Consider the following 16340-nt stretch of genomic DNA (forward strand, 5'->3'; position numbering starts at 1 on the left):
CGAGGGGAAGGGTCTCCCTTGAGATGAGGCAGCGATTGGGGGGGGGGGGGGGGGGCTGTGTGCTGCACTGGTAGCATGCCCTGTGAGCGTGTAATGGTCTTAATGATCGTTTAGCATTGCCAGCCTCATTGACGACGTATTAAGCCAAGTGATAAAATAAGTGGAGCGGGAGGGTGTCAGAGAGAAATGTGAACGCACCAACACTTAAAGGCACAAACACACACACAAAGTAGTGCTAAATGTCTCTAAAACACACACTCACCTGCACAGCAGCGTACCCAGAGGTGCTACTGGACTGAGACACACACACACACACACACACACATTTCCACCTGGCTGACTGACATCTCTCTCTCTGAATTAGTCACGATGAGTGGTGTGTAACCAGCCGTGACTCGTTCTGGCTGGGGAGATAGCTAATTCACTTTGTTTAATTAGTGAAAAGTAGTAGAGCATGCTCTCTCTCTCTCTCTCTCCACCAAACATGCACTCTCACTGCACAACAACCGTCCATATAATGTGGCACGGAAAAGACAGAACTGCAGCCACACCACTGGAACATTTCAGGGGGCAAGTCTCTTAGTCTTATCTGCCAGGATGAAGAAGCTCTGATTCTTCCTCGCCACACACACACACACACACACACGCACACACACACACACACACACACACACACAAAGACACACCTGCAACCCGTAACTTCACAGCTACTGCAGGTAGAATTTAGAGATCCAAGCTGCAGAGGTGAAGTGAGTCTTGTTTTCAGAGGACTGCATGGCAGGGGGGGTGGGGGGTCTGCTACTTGGATGAGTTCATGCAACTTTGGGATTCTGCAGGCTGGACCGAAGACAAGCCTTTCTGAAGCAGACACGTCGGCTGGTTCAACGCTTCGAGGTATGGCGATGTAGGGAATTTCCATATTAGATGGAATTCCACAACATCATTGCATCCCGACAGAACAAAAGGATCGTTCATTGATTACGCACCTACCAATGGGATTAAAGGATCGGGGAGCGTTTGTTTATTCTACTTTGCTTTTATCAGTCAATGTGATTCAGTTATCAATGTTTGAGATAAATAAGTGTGAATAATACGTTTTGAAAATCTATTGACCTTTTTGTATGTACTTTTATGTGAAGAACTGCCTTTCTGTGTAATTCTACCATAATGTAGTTAGTATACTAGTAATCAATACTACTCGTTACCTAGTCCTATAGAGCCCTCTCATAGACTAGACTAGATTAAATTTGATTAGATTAGAATAGAATAGAATTCTGTATGGATGAATAAAGTGTATCGCATCATATCATAATAGACCACGTCACACTTGATGTATTGTACGCATACAGTACAGTATAGTATGGCGCAGTATTGTAAAGTACAGTATAGTACAGTAAAGTATAGTATACAATATAGTATAGTAGAGGATATTGTAGTACAGCATAGTATAGTATAAAAGTAATCCTTTCCGATTGTTCAAAAGTAAACATCAGTCACTTCAGTCTCCTCCACTCCGTTACCATGGAGAGCTCCAATACCCGAATTACAATAATAAGTGCGTGCACCGCACCGCACCGCATGCAGCAGAAAATAATAAATAGATTTATGTGCAATTGTCACATTTAATACATTTACGCAGCGCGCTAGTGAATTCATTATTACACCATATGCTAATGCGTCTGTGCAGCGTATTTATGAGTCTATGGGGGGGGGGGGGGTGCGCCTCCCCCTCTCTCCTCCTCTCTCGCTGCCGTCGCGTGCGCGTTGGGCTTTGAAGCGCAACCCGGAGTCCCAGAGTCAGCGCTGAACCGCAGGACGCAGACGGAGAGACAGGGGACGCGCTGCTCTGCGTGGATTCTCCTCTCTGGACACTGATCAGGACCGTGTCGGTCCCCGCGTCTTCCGGGGCGGGATTCCGTTGCGAACTTGCGCCGAGGCTATTTTAAATATAGGTCGGAGCGAAAGGGACGCGCGCCGAGAGCCAAAAAGCAGCGTCTTTGCTCCGGAGATCAATGGAAGCGAGGAGAACATCTGGGCACAGCCGACGTCAACAGGAATGGGCTGCTGAGGTATGATGGCAGGTCGACTGGAACAGGTTGGTTTCAGAATAAAACTTGGTCTGAATCAGACGTGGGACGATCGATTAGCGCGCACGATCGATGAGCGCGCATTAAACCGGATGAAGTGGGAACACTGTCGCGCCTGGCAGCGGGTTTATGGTGCGCTGCAGCGTTCACTGGACTTTTACTGGATTTAGAGATTCATCCCAGTCGCTCCATCTGGGTGAAGGTCATCCACTAATACTGGCGATGATGATGACGATCGTGTGTGCGCGTGTGTCTGCGCGCGCGTGTGTGTAATTTACATTTATACAGATACAGAAATGTAAATAACGTCATTCTATTGGCACAATTTGAGATTAAATTATAGTTTGCAATGTTTGTTGTTACTTTATATATATATATATATATACCGGTGTATATATATACATCCCAATACTGACTGTTTGGATTTATCTGTCTGCGTCGCTGCATTAGTGCGAGGCCACAGATGGATGTCCTGTGTAACGGAGCCAAAAAACCCGAGGGCCGCGATTCCATTGGAGACCCCCGGCCCCCTCCTGCCAAACTGGCTCGAATGGAACAAAACGGAGCGGGACCCTCGACCCAGGAGAGGAGCAGGCAGGGGAGCCCTTTGGCCAAAAACCCCTGCCCGGCCCAGAAACCCAACACAGCGAGGCCACAGAGCAAGAGCTGGCACAGCAAAGGTACACAAGAGCCGATACGTGGCTCAGAAAATAGACACACAGTTGAGTTTAGGATACAAAGTTCCCATAATTTATGTCCAACACCTCAAGGGAGCCTGCTGCCGGTGTTCTGCGTGGTGGAGCACAAGGAAAGCCCCCTGGAGAGGGAAAGGAAGGAAGAGCATGCAGAGTTCGTGTTGGTGAAGCGGGACCTGCTGTTTAACCAGCTGATCGAGATGGCCCTGCTAACGCTAGGCTACTCGCACAGCTCTGCTGCACAGGCCAAAGGTACACACAGCGCACGCTATAGCATGAAGGGGAAACAAGCCCATTGTTGTCTCACAGGTTTCACTTCTGTGTGTGTGTGTGTGTGTGTGTGTGTGTTTGTTGCTCAGGTTTGATCCAGGTCGGCAAGTGGAACCCGCTTCCTCTGTCCTCTGTGACCGACGCTGCCGATGCCACAGTGGCCGATATGCTGCAGGATGTTCACCATGTTATCACCCTGAAGATACAGCTGCACAGGTACGGGGAGCTGATGGTCCTAAACCCATCGATTTGCTTCCCATCCATCCCTATAGTTTGTTTGAAGTACGTCACACAACCGAGGAGCGTCCGACCCGATCAGACCCACAGAGAGGCCTGAAATTCTTATCTGTTTTAATGTCATGCAGATCAAGTTGAACGAATGTTTTCATTTGGTTGTTGGCAGTGACCGTTAACGAGCATTTTAATAGTGACGGACATAAAAAAGTTATTTCCTGCATGTTTTTTTTTTATTATTAGCAACGCTTCCCTTTTTTTTTTGATGGTTGTTTTTTTGTTATGTATTATTCCCCCCGTGACACTCACGGTTATGGATCCTGGGTCGGATCCTTCGTGGGACAATGCAGCATATTTATCACCGGAAGATTAAAAAAATAAAAATAGTGATGCTAATCTGAGCCTCCTCCACAGCGGAGGCTTTGACATATCACAGAGGAAGCCACACGGCATTCATTTAACGATTTACTCCTGTGACTGTCCTGCTGTGACATGACAAAAAAAAAAATCTGTATATAAATCGGTAGGTTGTTCACCTTCGTTCACCGCTGGGCGTTCCTGACAGGCGCTTTGTGAAGAGAGACTCTCCCTTTGAACTTAAACGCATCAAAGTGCTGCGTTTAAGGGCTTTGAACTGACTTCTTTTTTTCTAGCTGTCCAAATCTGGAGGATCTGCCAGCCGAGCAGTGGAGTCACTCCACAGTGAGAAACGCTCTGAAGGAGCTCCTCAGGGACATGAACCAGAGCACCCTGGCTAAGGAGTGTCCACTGTCCCAAGTACAAACACACACACACACACACACACACACACACACACACACACAGGGCGGGACAGAGAGGACCTTGCAGCTACACGTTGAGCTTAAAGTTGCATGCTCTGTGTGTGTGTGTGTGTGTGTGCGTCTCTGCCTGCTTGTCCTTTAATGGATGTGTGCCGGTCCAGTCGTGAGACAGGAAGTGACGGCTGCAGAGTAGATAAGCTGTTTTTGCAGAGACAGATAAAGAGAGATGGTATCTACTAAGAAGCATTTCCGTCTGGGCTGTCTGTCTATCTCAGTTCTTGCCATTGCCAGCCTGTCTGCCTGCCACGCTGTCTGTCTGTCTGTCTGTCTGTCCATCATATCAAAATACTTCGGTCCATCTCTGTCAATCTGACATTTTCTTCTTTCTGCAGTCTCTCCTGAGTCAGCAAGAACATCCAAATCTGCCTTTAACACAATCCCATCTGTTTTTCTGGTGTGATAATTTAATCGATGCCGACACAACTGCCGAAATGAGTCCACCTTAATGACGGACTGTTCTGGGGTAGACGGGCCTCTTCATGAATACTCGTAATGGATCAAGGTCCCCTCTCTGTTATTTTGTGGCCTGAGGGGAGCAAAGGACATCGACAGTCTGATATAAAAAACAAAAAGGAATTCGCTCGCTATCGCTCTCTCTCTCCGTCTTCTCCGGATTCCCTCCTTCTCTGCAGGTCTGATACGAGCCTCCCCCCCTCACATATCTTCCCTCCCCATCACTGTCTCTCTTTCACTCCCTCTCTCTCCTATCAATCCCTTTATCACCCCCCCCCCCCCCCCTTTCTCTTGTTTGCGAGAAGAAGATTAAAATAAATATAAGAAGATGAAAGGTGTAATCAGATGGAAAGATTGCAGAAGATGATGGTCTTTGGGGAAAAACTGTGTGTGTGTGTGTGTGTGTGTGTGTGTGTGTGTGAAAGTCATAGTCTCTAATGACCGCTTATGTTTTGTTGATTGCACACGTACACACACACATATATATATACACATATATATATATACCGGTACTGTATATACACACATAGATGCACACAAGGAGCTCAAACACAGATACACTTCATCAGTCTTTATTATCCTATTTACCTGGGGGGTGTTTTTAATAACGCAGATCTGAGTTCATTAATATCAGGCGTGTGAACAGCTGAGACACCCAGGCCAGGCCGCCCATGGCAGGAGTCTTTGGAAACGTAATGAATTCCTATTGTCTTTCCCCCCTCTGTTTCAGAGCATGATATCATCCATTGTAAATAGCACTTACTATGCAAATGTCTCAGCTGCCAAGTGTCACGAGTTTGGTCGGTGGTACAAGAGCTTCAAGAAGACCAAATGCTTCAAGGGTGAGCATTTCAAAGCTTGTACTCTTTGTACAAAAATCATACTCGCTATAGAAACTCATGCAAATGCTGAATAAACATGCCTAAGAATACACAAATATTTCTGTATTTTTTTTTGTAATCGGCAGACTGAAAGCATCTAATGCAAAATGTCCGGCTCGAGCTACCTGATATTATGTTTGTCAGGGGAAAGTTCATCCTGAGATTAAAAAATGTACGTTTTATATGTAAGAGATGTTCGAGATAACGGACATACGAAGGATAAAAATGGAAGAAGCTGGAACTTGACCCCAAAAAAAGAGCAGCAATGTCTTTTAGAATTACCCCCCCCCCCCAGCATGGATGGAACATCAGTGTTGAATGGATTTCCTTTTCCTGCCCCAGAGACCGACAGCTTCCTGGACCAACCCACTCAGATCACCTTCACCCAGCAGTCAGTCACAAGTAGCCCAACTGATCAGAGCGCCAACCTTCTTTTCTCTCATGGCGAGGTAGCCAACATATGTGCCCACCCCCCACTCAGCCTGCACACTCACAGGTTGGTAACCCAGCCTCTCAGCTCCCAAATAGTCAACCAGCAGCTTGTGATGGCCCAGTTTTTCAACCAGCAGTACGCTGTGAGCCGATTGCTGGCTGGCCAGGGTCTCTCGCCATCTCCACAGCAGTATCTCAACCACCCGCCCGTAGGAAGAGCTCCCGCCCTGGTCTTCTCCCAACCCGCTGACTCCCAAACCCAGCAGCAGGCGCAATGTGGCCCAGGGGGAGGCCCTGCAGTCGGGCCCCAAAGCCACATTTCAGCCGGCTCGGCAGATGTGTCAAATGACATTTACCACTGCGTGAGGGAGGAGCTGAAGAGAGCGGGGATCTCCCAAGCCGTGTTCGCCCGGGTGGCCTTCAACCGGACGCAGGTACGGAACACAGATGTTTGGATGTGTTGCTGTCGCAGGTAAGCGTGTTCTTGGCACATTGGCGTGGCCTTTGCCGCAGTGCCCCCCCCCCCCTCCTCCCACCTTTAGCATGTGTGTGTTTGTGCCAACTCTCTGCAGCACAAAGCTGGTGCCAGCATTAAAGCAGCTGCTGGGCCAACTAAATACAAACCCTTGGAGAAATGCTGCCCCCCCCCCGCCTCCACCTCTTCCTCTATATAATTTCCCCTCCATCTCACCTCATTCTGGAAGCCCCGTCTATTAATTGAATCTCTACCTCTAATTGTGAATCCATCTCTTTGGCAGTCTTTCCCTTTCTCCTTCCACTGCCTCCTCCCTCATCTTGTGTCCGTATCTCCCTCCGCCATCGCCTGTAAGACTGAGATGCGACGTTATCTGCATCCATCATCTCGCATTCTCTGCCACACCCACCCAGAAACAGGGCTCAGGGGACAGGCTGCACCCATTGTTATTATGATTATTACCGTCATTATCATTTCCATCACAATAAGCAGAGCGAGTTATTATCCACCCCCATGATTCCCCCCCTCCCGTTGCCAAGTCCAAGGTGCTTCAGTGCCAGCCATACAAGTTGGGCGTGATGCCAAGCTGCCATATAGACGCAAAGGGGAGCGTTTTATTCACGCCTTCATCATCAATTCTGAAGTCGGGGGTTTCCATCGGGCGGATCCAAAGATGATCCACGATTTGAATAAAGAGGCTGTTTCTCCTTCTTCCACGTCCATGCCAGAGTAAAAGGGGAAGATCAACAATCTGCATTTGATTTTTAAAAGGTTGCATGCACGTGCAGGATAATGTTAGCTCTACAGGCGAATGATGCGCTTAGCACAGACTGGCAGCTTTGTATCTTATATGGTTATGAAATATACTAAACCACAGGAACTTCACACGGCGACTCATTTAATGGGCTCCAGATTTGGTTTAGAGAAGTTTCTGCAAATTCCTTTGCATGCATGTGAGAGACTTCTTATTTTTGCTCTTCACATTACAATAATAGATGAGGTCTCTGTATCTGTCGTCAAACTGAACTCACAAAGTCCAAAATGTGTATATTTGCTTCCTTATTTCAATGGTTCATGCAGATATGAGTTCTATTCCTCTTTGCATATACAAAAAAAACAAGTAAGTGTGTGCCCCTATGTTTAAAAATGCTTCATTTTGACAAATTATGACCAGCATAATTTTAATCAGAACCCTCATAATATGGTTACCATAGCAACAGTATTTTGAGGGTAACAAATCCAATATGTCTGAATGGATGCAGCATTTCATGCATATATTATTGTGCGGTCTTGCTCATGCTAATCAATAAGTATTGATGTGTGTGTGTGTGTGTCTGTGCACCTCGATCAGGGCTTGCTCTCAGAGATCCTGCGGAAGGAGGAGGACCCCGTGCACGCCTCCCAGTCCCTGCTGGTCAACCTGAGGGCCATGTCCAGCTTCCTGCAGGTGCCAGAGGCCGAGAGGGATCGCATTTACCAGGAGGAGAAAGACAGGAGTCAGACTGGATTCTCCCCCAGCTGCAATAAAACCCCCCCGAGACCCACACAGGTCAGCCGGCAGAAAGCCTGAAAGACAAAGGCACAGTCCAAACATTTGTTGAAAATAATGCATTTAAAATCAAATCAATTAAAAAAGGTGTCTTAGAGAATACACTTGCTGTCGATGTTTGATGCTGCAGATTCCTTGCGTGATTTGTCATCATCACACACAAAATGTGACTTTTATGTTCGCTGATTTAAAGACGAGACCGGATCACCTAGCAACGAACACTTAAGAAATATTAGATATCACAGGGCTTCTTTTCTTTTCTTTAATTCTCTTTCTCATTTCTGCTGCAGCTCTAATAAAGGTGACTATGAGCGGTGTCAGTAAACAGATCCTAACAGCTTCCTCTTGCCATTTCTTCATGACATTTTGTTTTTCATCTTTATCGTCCGTCCCCTCCCCCCCAGTTTGTTACGGTGAACTTCCTGTTCCCTTTGTTGCCCTGACGATGGTACATGCAGCCACATGCGGCCGTCTGCCATCGAAAGGTTGCCAGCTGCTCCTCCTGCCAGCGAGACGCTTTATTGTGAATCAATTCACGCGCACTCCCATCACGCCCTCTTTGTTGCAGCCGCTCCAGCGTCGGAGATCAAGGCACCGCTCACAAATGTGCACTTCCTGAAGGCCTGGTCAGACTATTTTAACACCACTGTTCTTCCATTCAGGCGAGACTGTCCCCGGTTACTGGAGACAGAGGGCTGAGGACAGACAGTTGCGTTCTCAACATCAGCGCCTCTATCTACGAGGAGATTCAGCACGAGATGAAGAGGGCCAAAGTGTCGCAGGCGCTGTTTGCCAAGGTGGCCGCCTCCAAGAGTCAGGTATAGCTGAACAGAAATCTGAAAACGACTTTTAGTTTTAAACACAGAAAGATTCAAATTCTGCTTCTCTGGTGGATCCATCCAGAGCTGGTGTGTGTGTGTGTGTGTGTGTGTGTGTGTGTATGGGGGGGGGGGGGGGTAATCAAGCAGCAGCTGTACTCTGCAGAGGACTCTCATCAGTGCATCACGCTGCAATTGTGTCCTAAATTATCGCTTTAATAGTCACCATACAAAAACGTGTGCGCACGTACACGCCACTTATTCGTGCGCGTAGACATACATACAGTGTGCACACAGACGCCCACAAACACGTACAAGCACACACACACACACACACACAGATTTGAGTGTTTATTGTTCTCATTTTTATGGCGGCTCCATAAGCTTGTTATTGCCTTTTGTTTTGAGGATAATTTCCCTTCATGGAATGGAGGGATTTTCATTTCATCCTCTGCCTCTTTCTTTCTTTCTTTCTTTCTCTTTCTTTCTTTCTTTCTTTCTTTCTTTCTTTCTTTCTTTCTTTCTTTCTTTCTTTCTTTCTTCTCATCGTGAAAATATCTGGAGGTCATTCAGCGGCCATGCCAGTACAGACAGGTGGTCCACATCCCCCGGGGTTGTTTTCCGATCTTTTCATTGGTTTCTCTCTCTTTCTCCCTCTCTCTCTCTCTCTCTCTCTCTCTCTCTCTCTCTCTCTCTCTCTCTCTCTCTCTCTCTCCCCCTGTTCTCTCTCTCCCTATATCTCTGTGTTATCTGCTGCTTTGGCAGACAGTGCCATGCTGAATCTCCCTTCTCCTATCATCCTATCATCGCTGTGCATCTGGATAGCATTGTGTAGTAAACTTGGGCTACAGCCAGGTGTGTGTGTGTGTGTGTGTGTGTGTGTGTGTCACAGCCTGCTTGTAAATGTAATCATGCCCCAGTTAACAAAATGTGAGTCTTGCTCGTCTTTACTGCTCACAAATGTCTTCCCTCATGATGACAAAAAAAATAAGCTAATAAGAAAATATCATCTTTTGGCTGTGCCAGTAGCGAATCGTCAAAATTGCTGCATTATTTCACCATTTTTGAATATTTACAACAAGAAGCTTAACAACATGAAATCCCTTCTAGATTAGTGGGAAAAGTAAAATACTTTCCATTATTACCACGTATTTCCTTCATCAGTGAGGTTGTGTTTTGAGGTTTCTGTGTGTGGCAGGTGTCAATAACGTAAGCGTCACATTCTGAACTGGGTCAAAGCCCAGCTGCACATAAACATATAAAGTAAATGAGCTTGTTGATGCAGAAATATTCACTAATTAATGAACTGATTAACAGAAATATTGACTCCAAATGGGCTGGCTAATGGTCATGTTATATCCATGGCACGAGAATAAGCAGCTTTAAATAATAGGTCAATCACAGATTAAGACTTCGTTCTCGCTTTCTCTGGCTGTGAGGCGTTCAGGGTCATCTTTAGGGTCACCTCAGATGCAATGGTCCACACCTTTATGTGCTCACAGTTACATAGAGCGGTACAAACCCCGCTAAATGTTTATGTGTAGCGTATAAATGCCGAGGTTGCCTTTCTTGCTCCAGGGCTGGCTGTGTGAGCTCCTGCGCTGGAAAGAGGACCCCAGCCCCGAGAATCGGACTCTTTGGGAGAACCTGTGCATGATCCGCCGGTTCCTCAGCCTGGCCCCGACTGAAAGAGACGCCATCTACGAACAGGAGAGCGGCAACACCACCACACAGCAGCACTGCATTGACAGGCTTAGCCTGCTCAGCAGCGACAGTGCACTGGTGAGCCCACACCAGAATGAACAGGAGTTATTCAAAGACAACCAATCATAACTTTTTCTTTTAAAGTAATTGTCAGCAGGGATTGAGACATTACTTTTTTTAGGACATATGTTTTAAGAAAAGTGAGGAAAAAAATGCCATAAAATGAATTCTAGCAGCGATTTGAAAGCATCATAATGAATATCGCCAGATCTCAGGGATGCGCGGTTGAAAAGAAGAACAGTAAAAGCAGCTAAAAGCCAAAAAATGTAATTAAAAAAGATGATTACCACATTAAGCAGTGATCCGTGTGGCTGATTAGCTGTTGTTTTTTCTCTTCATACATGAATTGATGCCTTGATTACAGCACAGACTCACAGTTAGCGCATTTTAAAAAATGGGAGTGCATCTGGTGTTTGTGAAAACAGTTTATGTTCTCATTAACGGCAAGACATGAAGGTTTCGTGTGCACACAGCTGCAAATGTGGAAACCCTGCAGACCACAATTCACGGGAAGAACGAGTGTGTCCATTCAGGTTGGGCAGAACTCCCATGAGAATCAATTACAAACGAAGCATCATATTCATAAACATCAGTCAGTTCAATATGTTTGATTCTATACTTATTCACAAGCTTCTCATGTCTTTTTTTCCTCCTCAGTACCAACAAAACTCCCCACTGCCACAGCAACACCATCACCAGCCTCATCAGCCACGGCAGCCCGAGGCATGGCCTCACCTGTCTCCACGGCAACCGTGCGCCGCATCGCCAGCCGAGTCAGAGGCCGGGGGCATTTGGGGTCATATGAGAATACATTTGCAAGACAGGGGCAGCAGCAACGAGGAGAAAGGGGACAGCAGAGATTGGGTTGAGGGGGGGCGGAGAAGCTCGGGAGGCGACTGGGGCGGCGCTGTTATGCTGCGGGACGAGAGTCCAGAAGGCGATGAGCTCGGAAGGGATGGAAAGGTGGGTGGAGAAGGGATCCCAGAGACTGATGGCGACAATAAGGAAGGCGGGGTTGAGGAGAAGCTCCCCATGAAGTGGCAGAGCGTGAGGGACGAGGATCGAGGAAGAGCTGGCGTTTGTTCAGGGGCGAGTAATGAGGTCCACGGTGGAGATGAGGTCAAAGGCGAGGCGTTTAGGGTGTCCCACGAAGCTCTGGGAATCCTGCAGAGCTTCATTCAGGATGTGGGCCTCAACCCGGACGAGGAGGCGGTTCACACCCTGTCAGCTCAGCTGGGCCTGTCGAGGCACGCCATCCGAAGATTCTTCAACAGCCAGGAAGACCACGACCATCTTCAGTACCACAGCCAGAACCCGAAACACGGCCAGGACGAGGAGCCTGCCTGCACAGAGGGGGGGCGGTGCCAGGCACAAAGAACTGCCGAGGAGCAGGAGGAGGAAGGTGGTGCGAAAACTACAAAAGAAATGGAGGAGGGGAAGCGGGCACGAAAAGACCCGAATGAAGTAACTGTTTTGAAAGAATTGGATGCGGGCACTCAAACCACGCCCCCTATGAAGGAGGAGCAGGAGAGCTGCGTCTAAATACTACATGAATAATGACTCACGATGTTGTGGTGCCAGAGTCTGAAATAGATACGTGTAGAAAGAGTAAAAAAGTGAATTACTTTATAACGGTTAAGCCTGGAAGCTTGTTGATGTCGGCCCAGAGACGGTGCAGGGAGATTTGAGGACCCCCCCCCCCCCCCCTACCAGAGGCAGTAAATAACTGTGACTTCCTGTGCAGACGATGCCAGAGCACGTTGTTTCCGTGTAAATATACGGTATGTATCATTGTAGCTGCTGGACTGATCTGAAGTTGGAGAAATGTTCACGCCAGAATTGCCTTGCAGAGACTGCCAATCTGTTACTCTGGATCCGGCATTGAAGTTGAAAAGCTTCCTTCATGTTTTACATCCTCACGTTTGAGTTCGTCTGTTGCTGTGTGTTCATGATGAGCATCGCTTTTCAAACAAATGGTATAAAGCTGGATTTGTGAGACATTTATCGCAGTCGGAATCGACGATTTCAGCCCTGCTGAATAAATCGATGGACAAACACTCTTCCTCAGTGCTGTTTTTAACCAGGAAGAAGCAGGTTTAAAAACTCAACAACATCTTAACACACGGAGGCTGAGCTAACCGGGGAGGGAGGCCGAACGCTATTCCTGCTCTCAAATAACAGGATGATTTTCTTCTTCTTCATGTTAGCAAATGCACATTTGCACTTTGGAAATATTTCATTGGGATATATGAGATTAGATTTAAATATATAGCAAACCAGAGAAGCAAATTGGAGATGAAGCTCCTTTAACAGGCCACTATTTTAAGAGACGCCTTGCTAACTGACTGATTAAAGATTTCATCAGTCTGCTGTCTGTTGTCGTCGAGTCAGTGCTGGTGATTTCCTCCTTTGTGACGCTGCTTTGGTGAATTGCTGTCCTTGGTTGCCAACAACACAACAGACTTCTGTGTTGCTGAGCAGGGCTCTCTCTCGGGCCTTGTCTCCGTTCTTCATGTCCCTCGCTGCGGCTCGTCTTTTCTGTCTTCCACCCCTTCCTTGTTCTTCTTGTGCTCCTCTCAGCTGCTCCATGCAATCTGTGTTTACGCCTCCCTCTCTGCCCCCCCCGACTGTCATTTGTCTCTCCTTGGGACTTTTCACGGTGCACCATTTAGTCAGGATAGCATTATAGAATAACTCAATGAAAGCTGTTTCTATTATCTGTTTCCATGGCGATACTTTAGGACGGGACCAACAATGGGCCGTGACAGCCTCATCAGCAGAGATATTATCCATAATAATGCTCTTGAAATGCCATTCTTGTGATGATGATGATGATGGTAATGGCGATGATGGTCATTGTTACTGTGACCTCAAATTTATGTTAAAAAATACTCTGACTTTTCACTATGATTGACAGCTGCCTGTCATCATTCACTGCATGCGGTTCTACTTTTTACACAGTATTGCCACGCCGAATATAGCGCAAAATAAAGTCGCGAACGCCGCAGGAAATTATAGTTTATCGGAGAAAAACGTGGAAAAAATCTGCTAAAAAACGCAGATGCTCCTAAAGCCGTGACTGGGAACAAGTTTATTCCTGCATGGGTAAAAGCAGCTCAAGGGGATTCTCAGTCCGTTCTTTCTGTGCACGACGTTTTTGGAATCATCCTGCAGCAGCACAGTTCTGGACTGGGGATGGGGGAGTCCTACTGTTTAAACCAGCCTTTGTATATTTTTTTTGACCTGTTAAAACGACACAAGATTACAAAAAAGCAAAACAATTAATAGCCCTATTCTTTGTGGAATGCTTATTTTCCATGGCTTTTCAAGAGTTTGTATAAAATAAAAGACTTCTGAACAAGACAAATAAACAGTTCGTTAACTGCACAACTTCATTTATACTGAGGTACACTTAATTACACAAAATATATACTGTAATAATTAATAATAATCATTGTTTGGGATCTGCGAAGTGTCCCACACTTCCGGTTCTGATCCGGTCACGCGACACAGAAGCGTGTCTGTTCAAGCGTGGGGAGGGGGCGGAGCCGCAGCCTCAGCCTCAGCCTGGTCACGTGATCAGTCAGCTGATCGTCAGCACATCCCGCCTGACCCGCCGCTGTTGTTTACAAATCGGCGCACAGTGCGGGACAGCAGAATGAGGAGCCCTGCGTGATCAGAACAGGTACCTCATATGTCCCGCAGCGTGTTCTGATGCCACCTCCCGCGGGCGCGCGCGCGCGCGTCATACGGGTTGAGGGTCGACACGACGCGACGGGCCTCTGCGTTGGGTTCGGTCCCAACTTGCTAAGCTAGCGTCCATTTAGCTTAGCTGCTATCTGTAGTTAGTTTCGCTTAGCAATTGTTCGTCAATTAGCGCTGTTAGCGTACGTAGTATAAAAGCTAGTGCTTCGGCGTTTGGCCCCCAGCCTGCGTCGGTAATCCGGTTGGCTGTCATCACCCTTGGGGGGGGGGGGGGGGGGTGAAGATGGACACCGACTGCCCCCCCCCCCCCCGTACCTCAGTTTATCGGAGCAGTGGGTTGAAGAAAGCCCGTTTCCATTCGTGACAGGCTCGCTCTGTAGCGTGTTTTTTGTAGGCCTTTAGCCTCCCTGCCGAGCAAATGTAAGAACGTTCTGTTTGGTAAGAAGCTAGCACTGTAGCACTGCCTGCCTCCACTGCGGCTTCACGCACCGCTCCACGCATCAGAGAACCAGGTCGGAACAAATGTCTGCGTCCCAGATGAGAGAAAAAGCTTTTTGACTAAGAGGGGAGTGGAGGGGAAACAAGTAATCTAACTATATTTTACTGTTGGTGGGGGCAGCAGCAGCTGACATTTGTTTCACGTCTGAATTGGGTAACTCTGGTGGGAGTGTTTCTGCCAATGAATTAATTAGTTCCCGATCGATCAAAGGTTTCTTCCGTGATTTTATGTTCCTCTTGTGCAACGGTTAGCTAACACTTTGTCCTGTGGGCTGCACTTCCTGCAACCCAAACAACAACACGTTCCTTTTAATGGTTATTTTATGGTTAAATTGTTTTTGACAGGTGTAAAAGCTCATTTTAAATAAATAAAGCAAATGTGGAGGTAATGAGGGTATATTTTCATTTTTTTTCCTCTGCACTTCCCTGTAGTTTTTGCATGCAGACATATTCATTAGGTTTAAACTACTGTCGTGTATTTGATGGATCAGTCAAAGAAACCTTTCTGGTATTTTTCCAGGGTAAAGATTCTTGCATGTTCTTAGCCTCTTGCTGATCATGTGACCTTTTGCCGTTTCCCTTTGATTAAAGTGCACATGTGAACAAACAAAACTTGCTCCTGCATATTCTCCTGCGTCCAATGACGGAGGCCAGAATGAACAAACGAGCAGAGGGAAGTCGCAGCACCTTATTAAGTGTCAACGTGCATTTAAGGAAGGTGGAAAAATGGATCCGCCTTACAGAAAGAGGACGTTCAGGACAATGTGGTCCAACTCGCTGGGTGTGCTTTACACGATCCGAAACATGCATTGTTTCTCCTAACAGTGAGGTCGGTAACTTTGATAAAGGGAATGTTGAGAAATCTTAACGTCATTTAAGGCTACGGTTTGGATTTAACGTCAGAGGCCGTTGCTGCGAATCCCAGAAACGGATCCTCCACCCCCCCACCCCCCCGAACAGATGGATGCAGTGTTATTTGTCTTTTGATTTATTTATGCGTTCCATTATGTATTGATTTGATTATTTCATGAAAGATTTCGTGTTTTGAATTATTGAGGCGTCTCCAGGTGTTGCGGATTAAATTATGCAGAAGCTAATTTGCCTTGATTATAATGTAAAGTTGGGATCGAGTCTGTGAAGAAGTAATGGAGGTGCTCGGAGGAAGAATGGCTTCCGGCAAGATTGTGCTAACCTGGCAAAGGCCTTTATTTTATTTTTAACGTGTATCGTCTTTTAGTCAGTCACAAAAGGCTTGCACACACACACACACACACACACACACACACACACACACACACACAGAAACCTGTGAAGGCCTCTTAAAAAGTTTCAAATTCCTTTTTGAAAAGTACTGCCAAGACGTGCCAGCGAGTCTGAGGGGAAAGTGGTTCTAATAATCTCCCGCCCCTCTATGCGAAGCAAATTTTACTCGAATTGTGATGCTATGGATAAAAACTCACAGATGTTTCTGTCTGTATTATCTCAGGAGAGTTTGATCAATCTTTCGTGCCAATTTTGTGCATCTGAGAAAGGCGGCTATTATTGGAGATATCTATTCGCATCATTCTTCCCTATTTCGGTACAGTTGTGAATTAGTTCCGATTATTACACGGGGGGATAATATCCTCTTTATGAGA

The 16340-nt window shown here is 46.7% G+C and overlaps 1 protein-coding gene across 1 annotated transcript; it reads left to right on the forward strand.

Annotated features, from left to right (window-relative positions):
• The first annotated feature begins 2550 nt into the window (after window positions 1–2550).
• satb1a (SATB homeobox 1a) lies at window positions 2551–12042 on the forward strand. The gene is made up of 10 exons (XM_068747142.1): window positions 2551–2767; window positions 2858–3034; window positions 3142–3281; window positions 3926–4063; window positions 5312–5423; window positions 5805–6328; window positions 7721–7918; window positions 8581–8736; window positions 10315–10518; window positions 11158–12042. Exons 1-10 carry the CDS (start codon window positions 2551–2553, stop codon window positions 12040–12042), a joined length of 2751 nt encoding a protein of 916 aa, XP_068603243.1.
• Window positions 12043–16340: the final 4298 nt, after the last annotated feature.

This window comes from Brachionichthys hirsutus, chromosome 13 (assembly GCF_040956055.1).
Source record: "Brachionichthys hirsutus isolate HB-005 chromosome 13, CSIRO-AGI_Bhir_v1, whole genome shotgun sequence".
In the NCBI taxonomy this organism is placed as follows: Eukaryota; Metazoa; Chordata; class Actinopteri; order Lophiiformes; family Brachionichthyidae; genus Brachionichthys; species Brachionichthys hirsutus.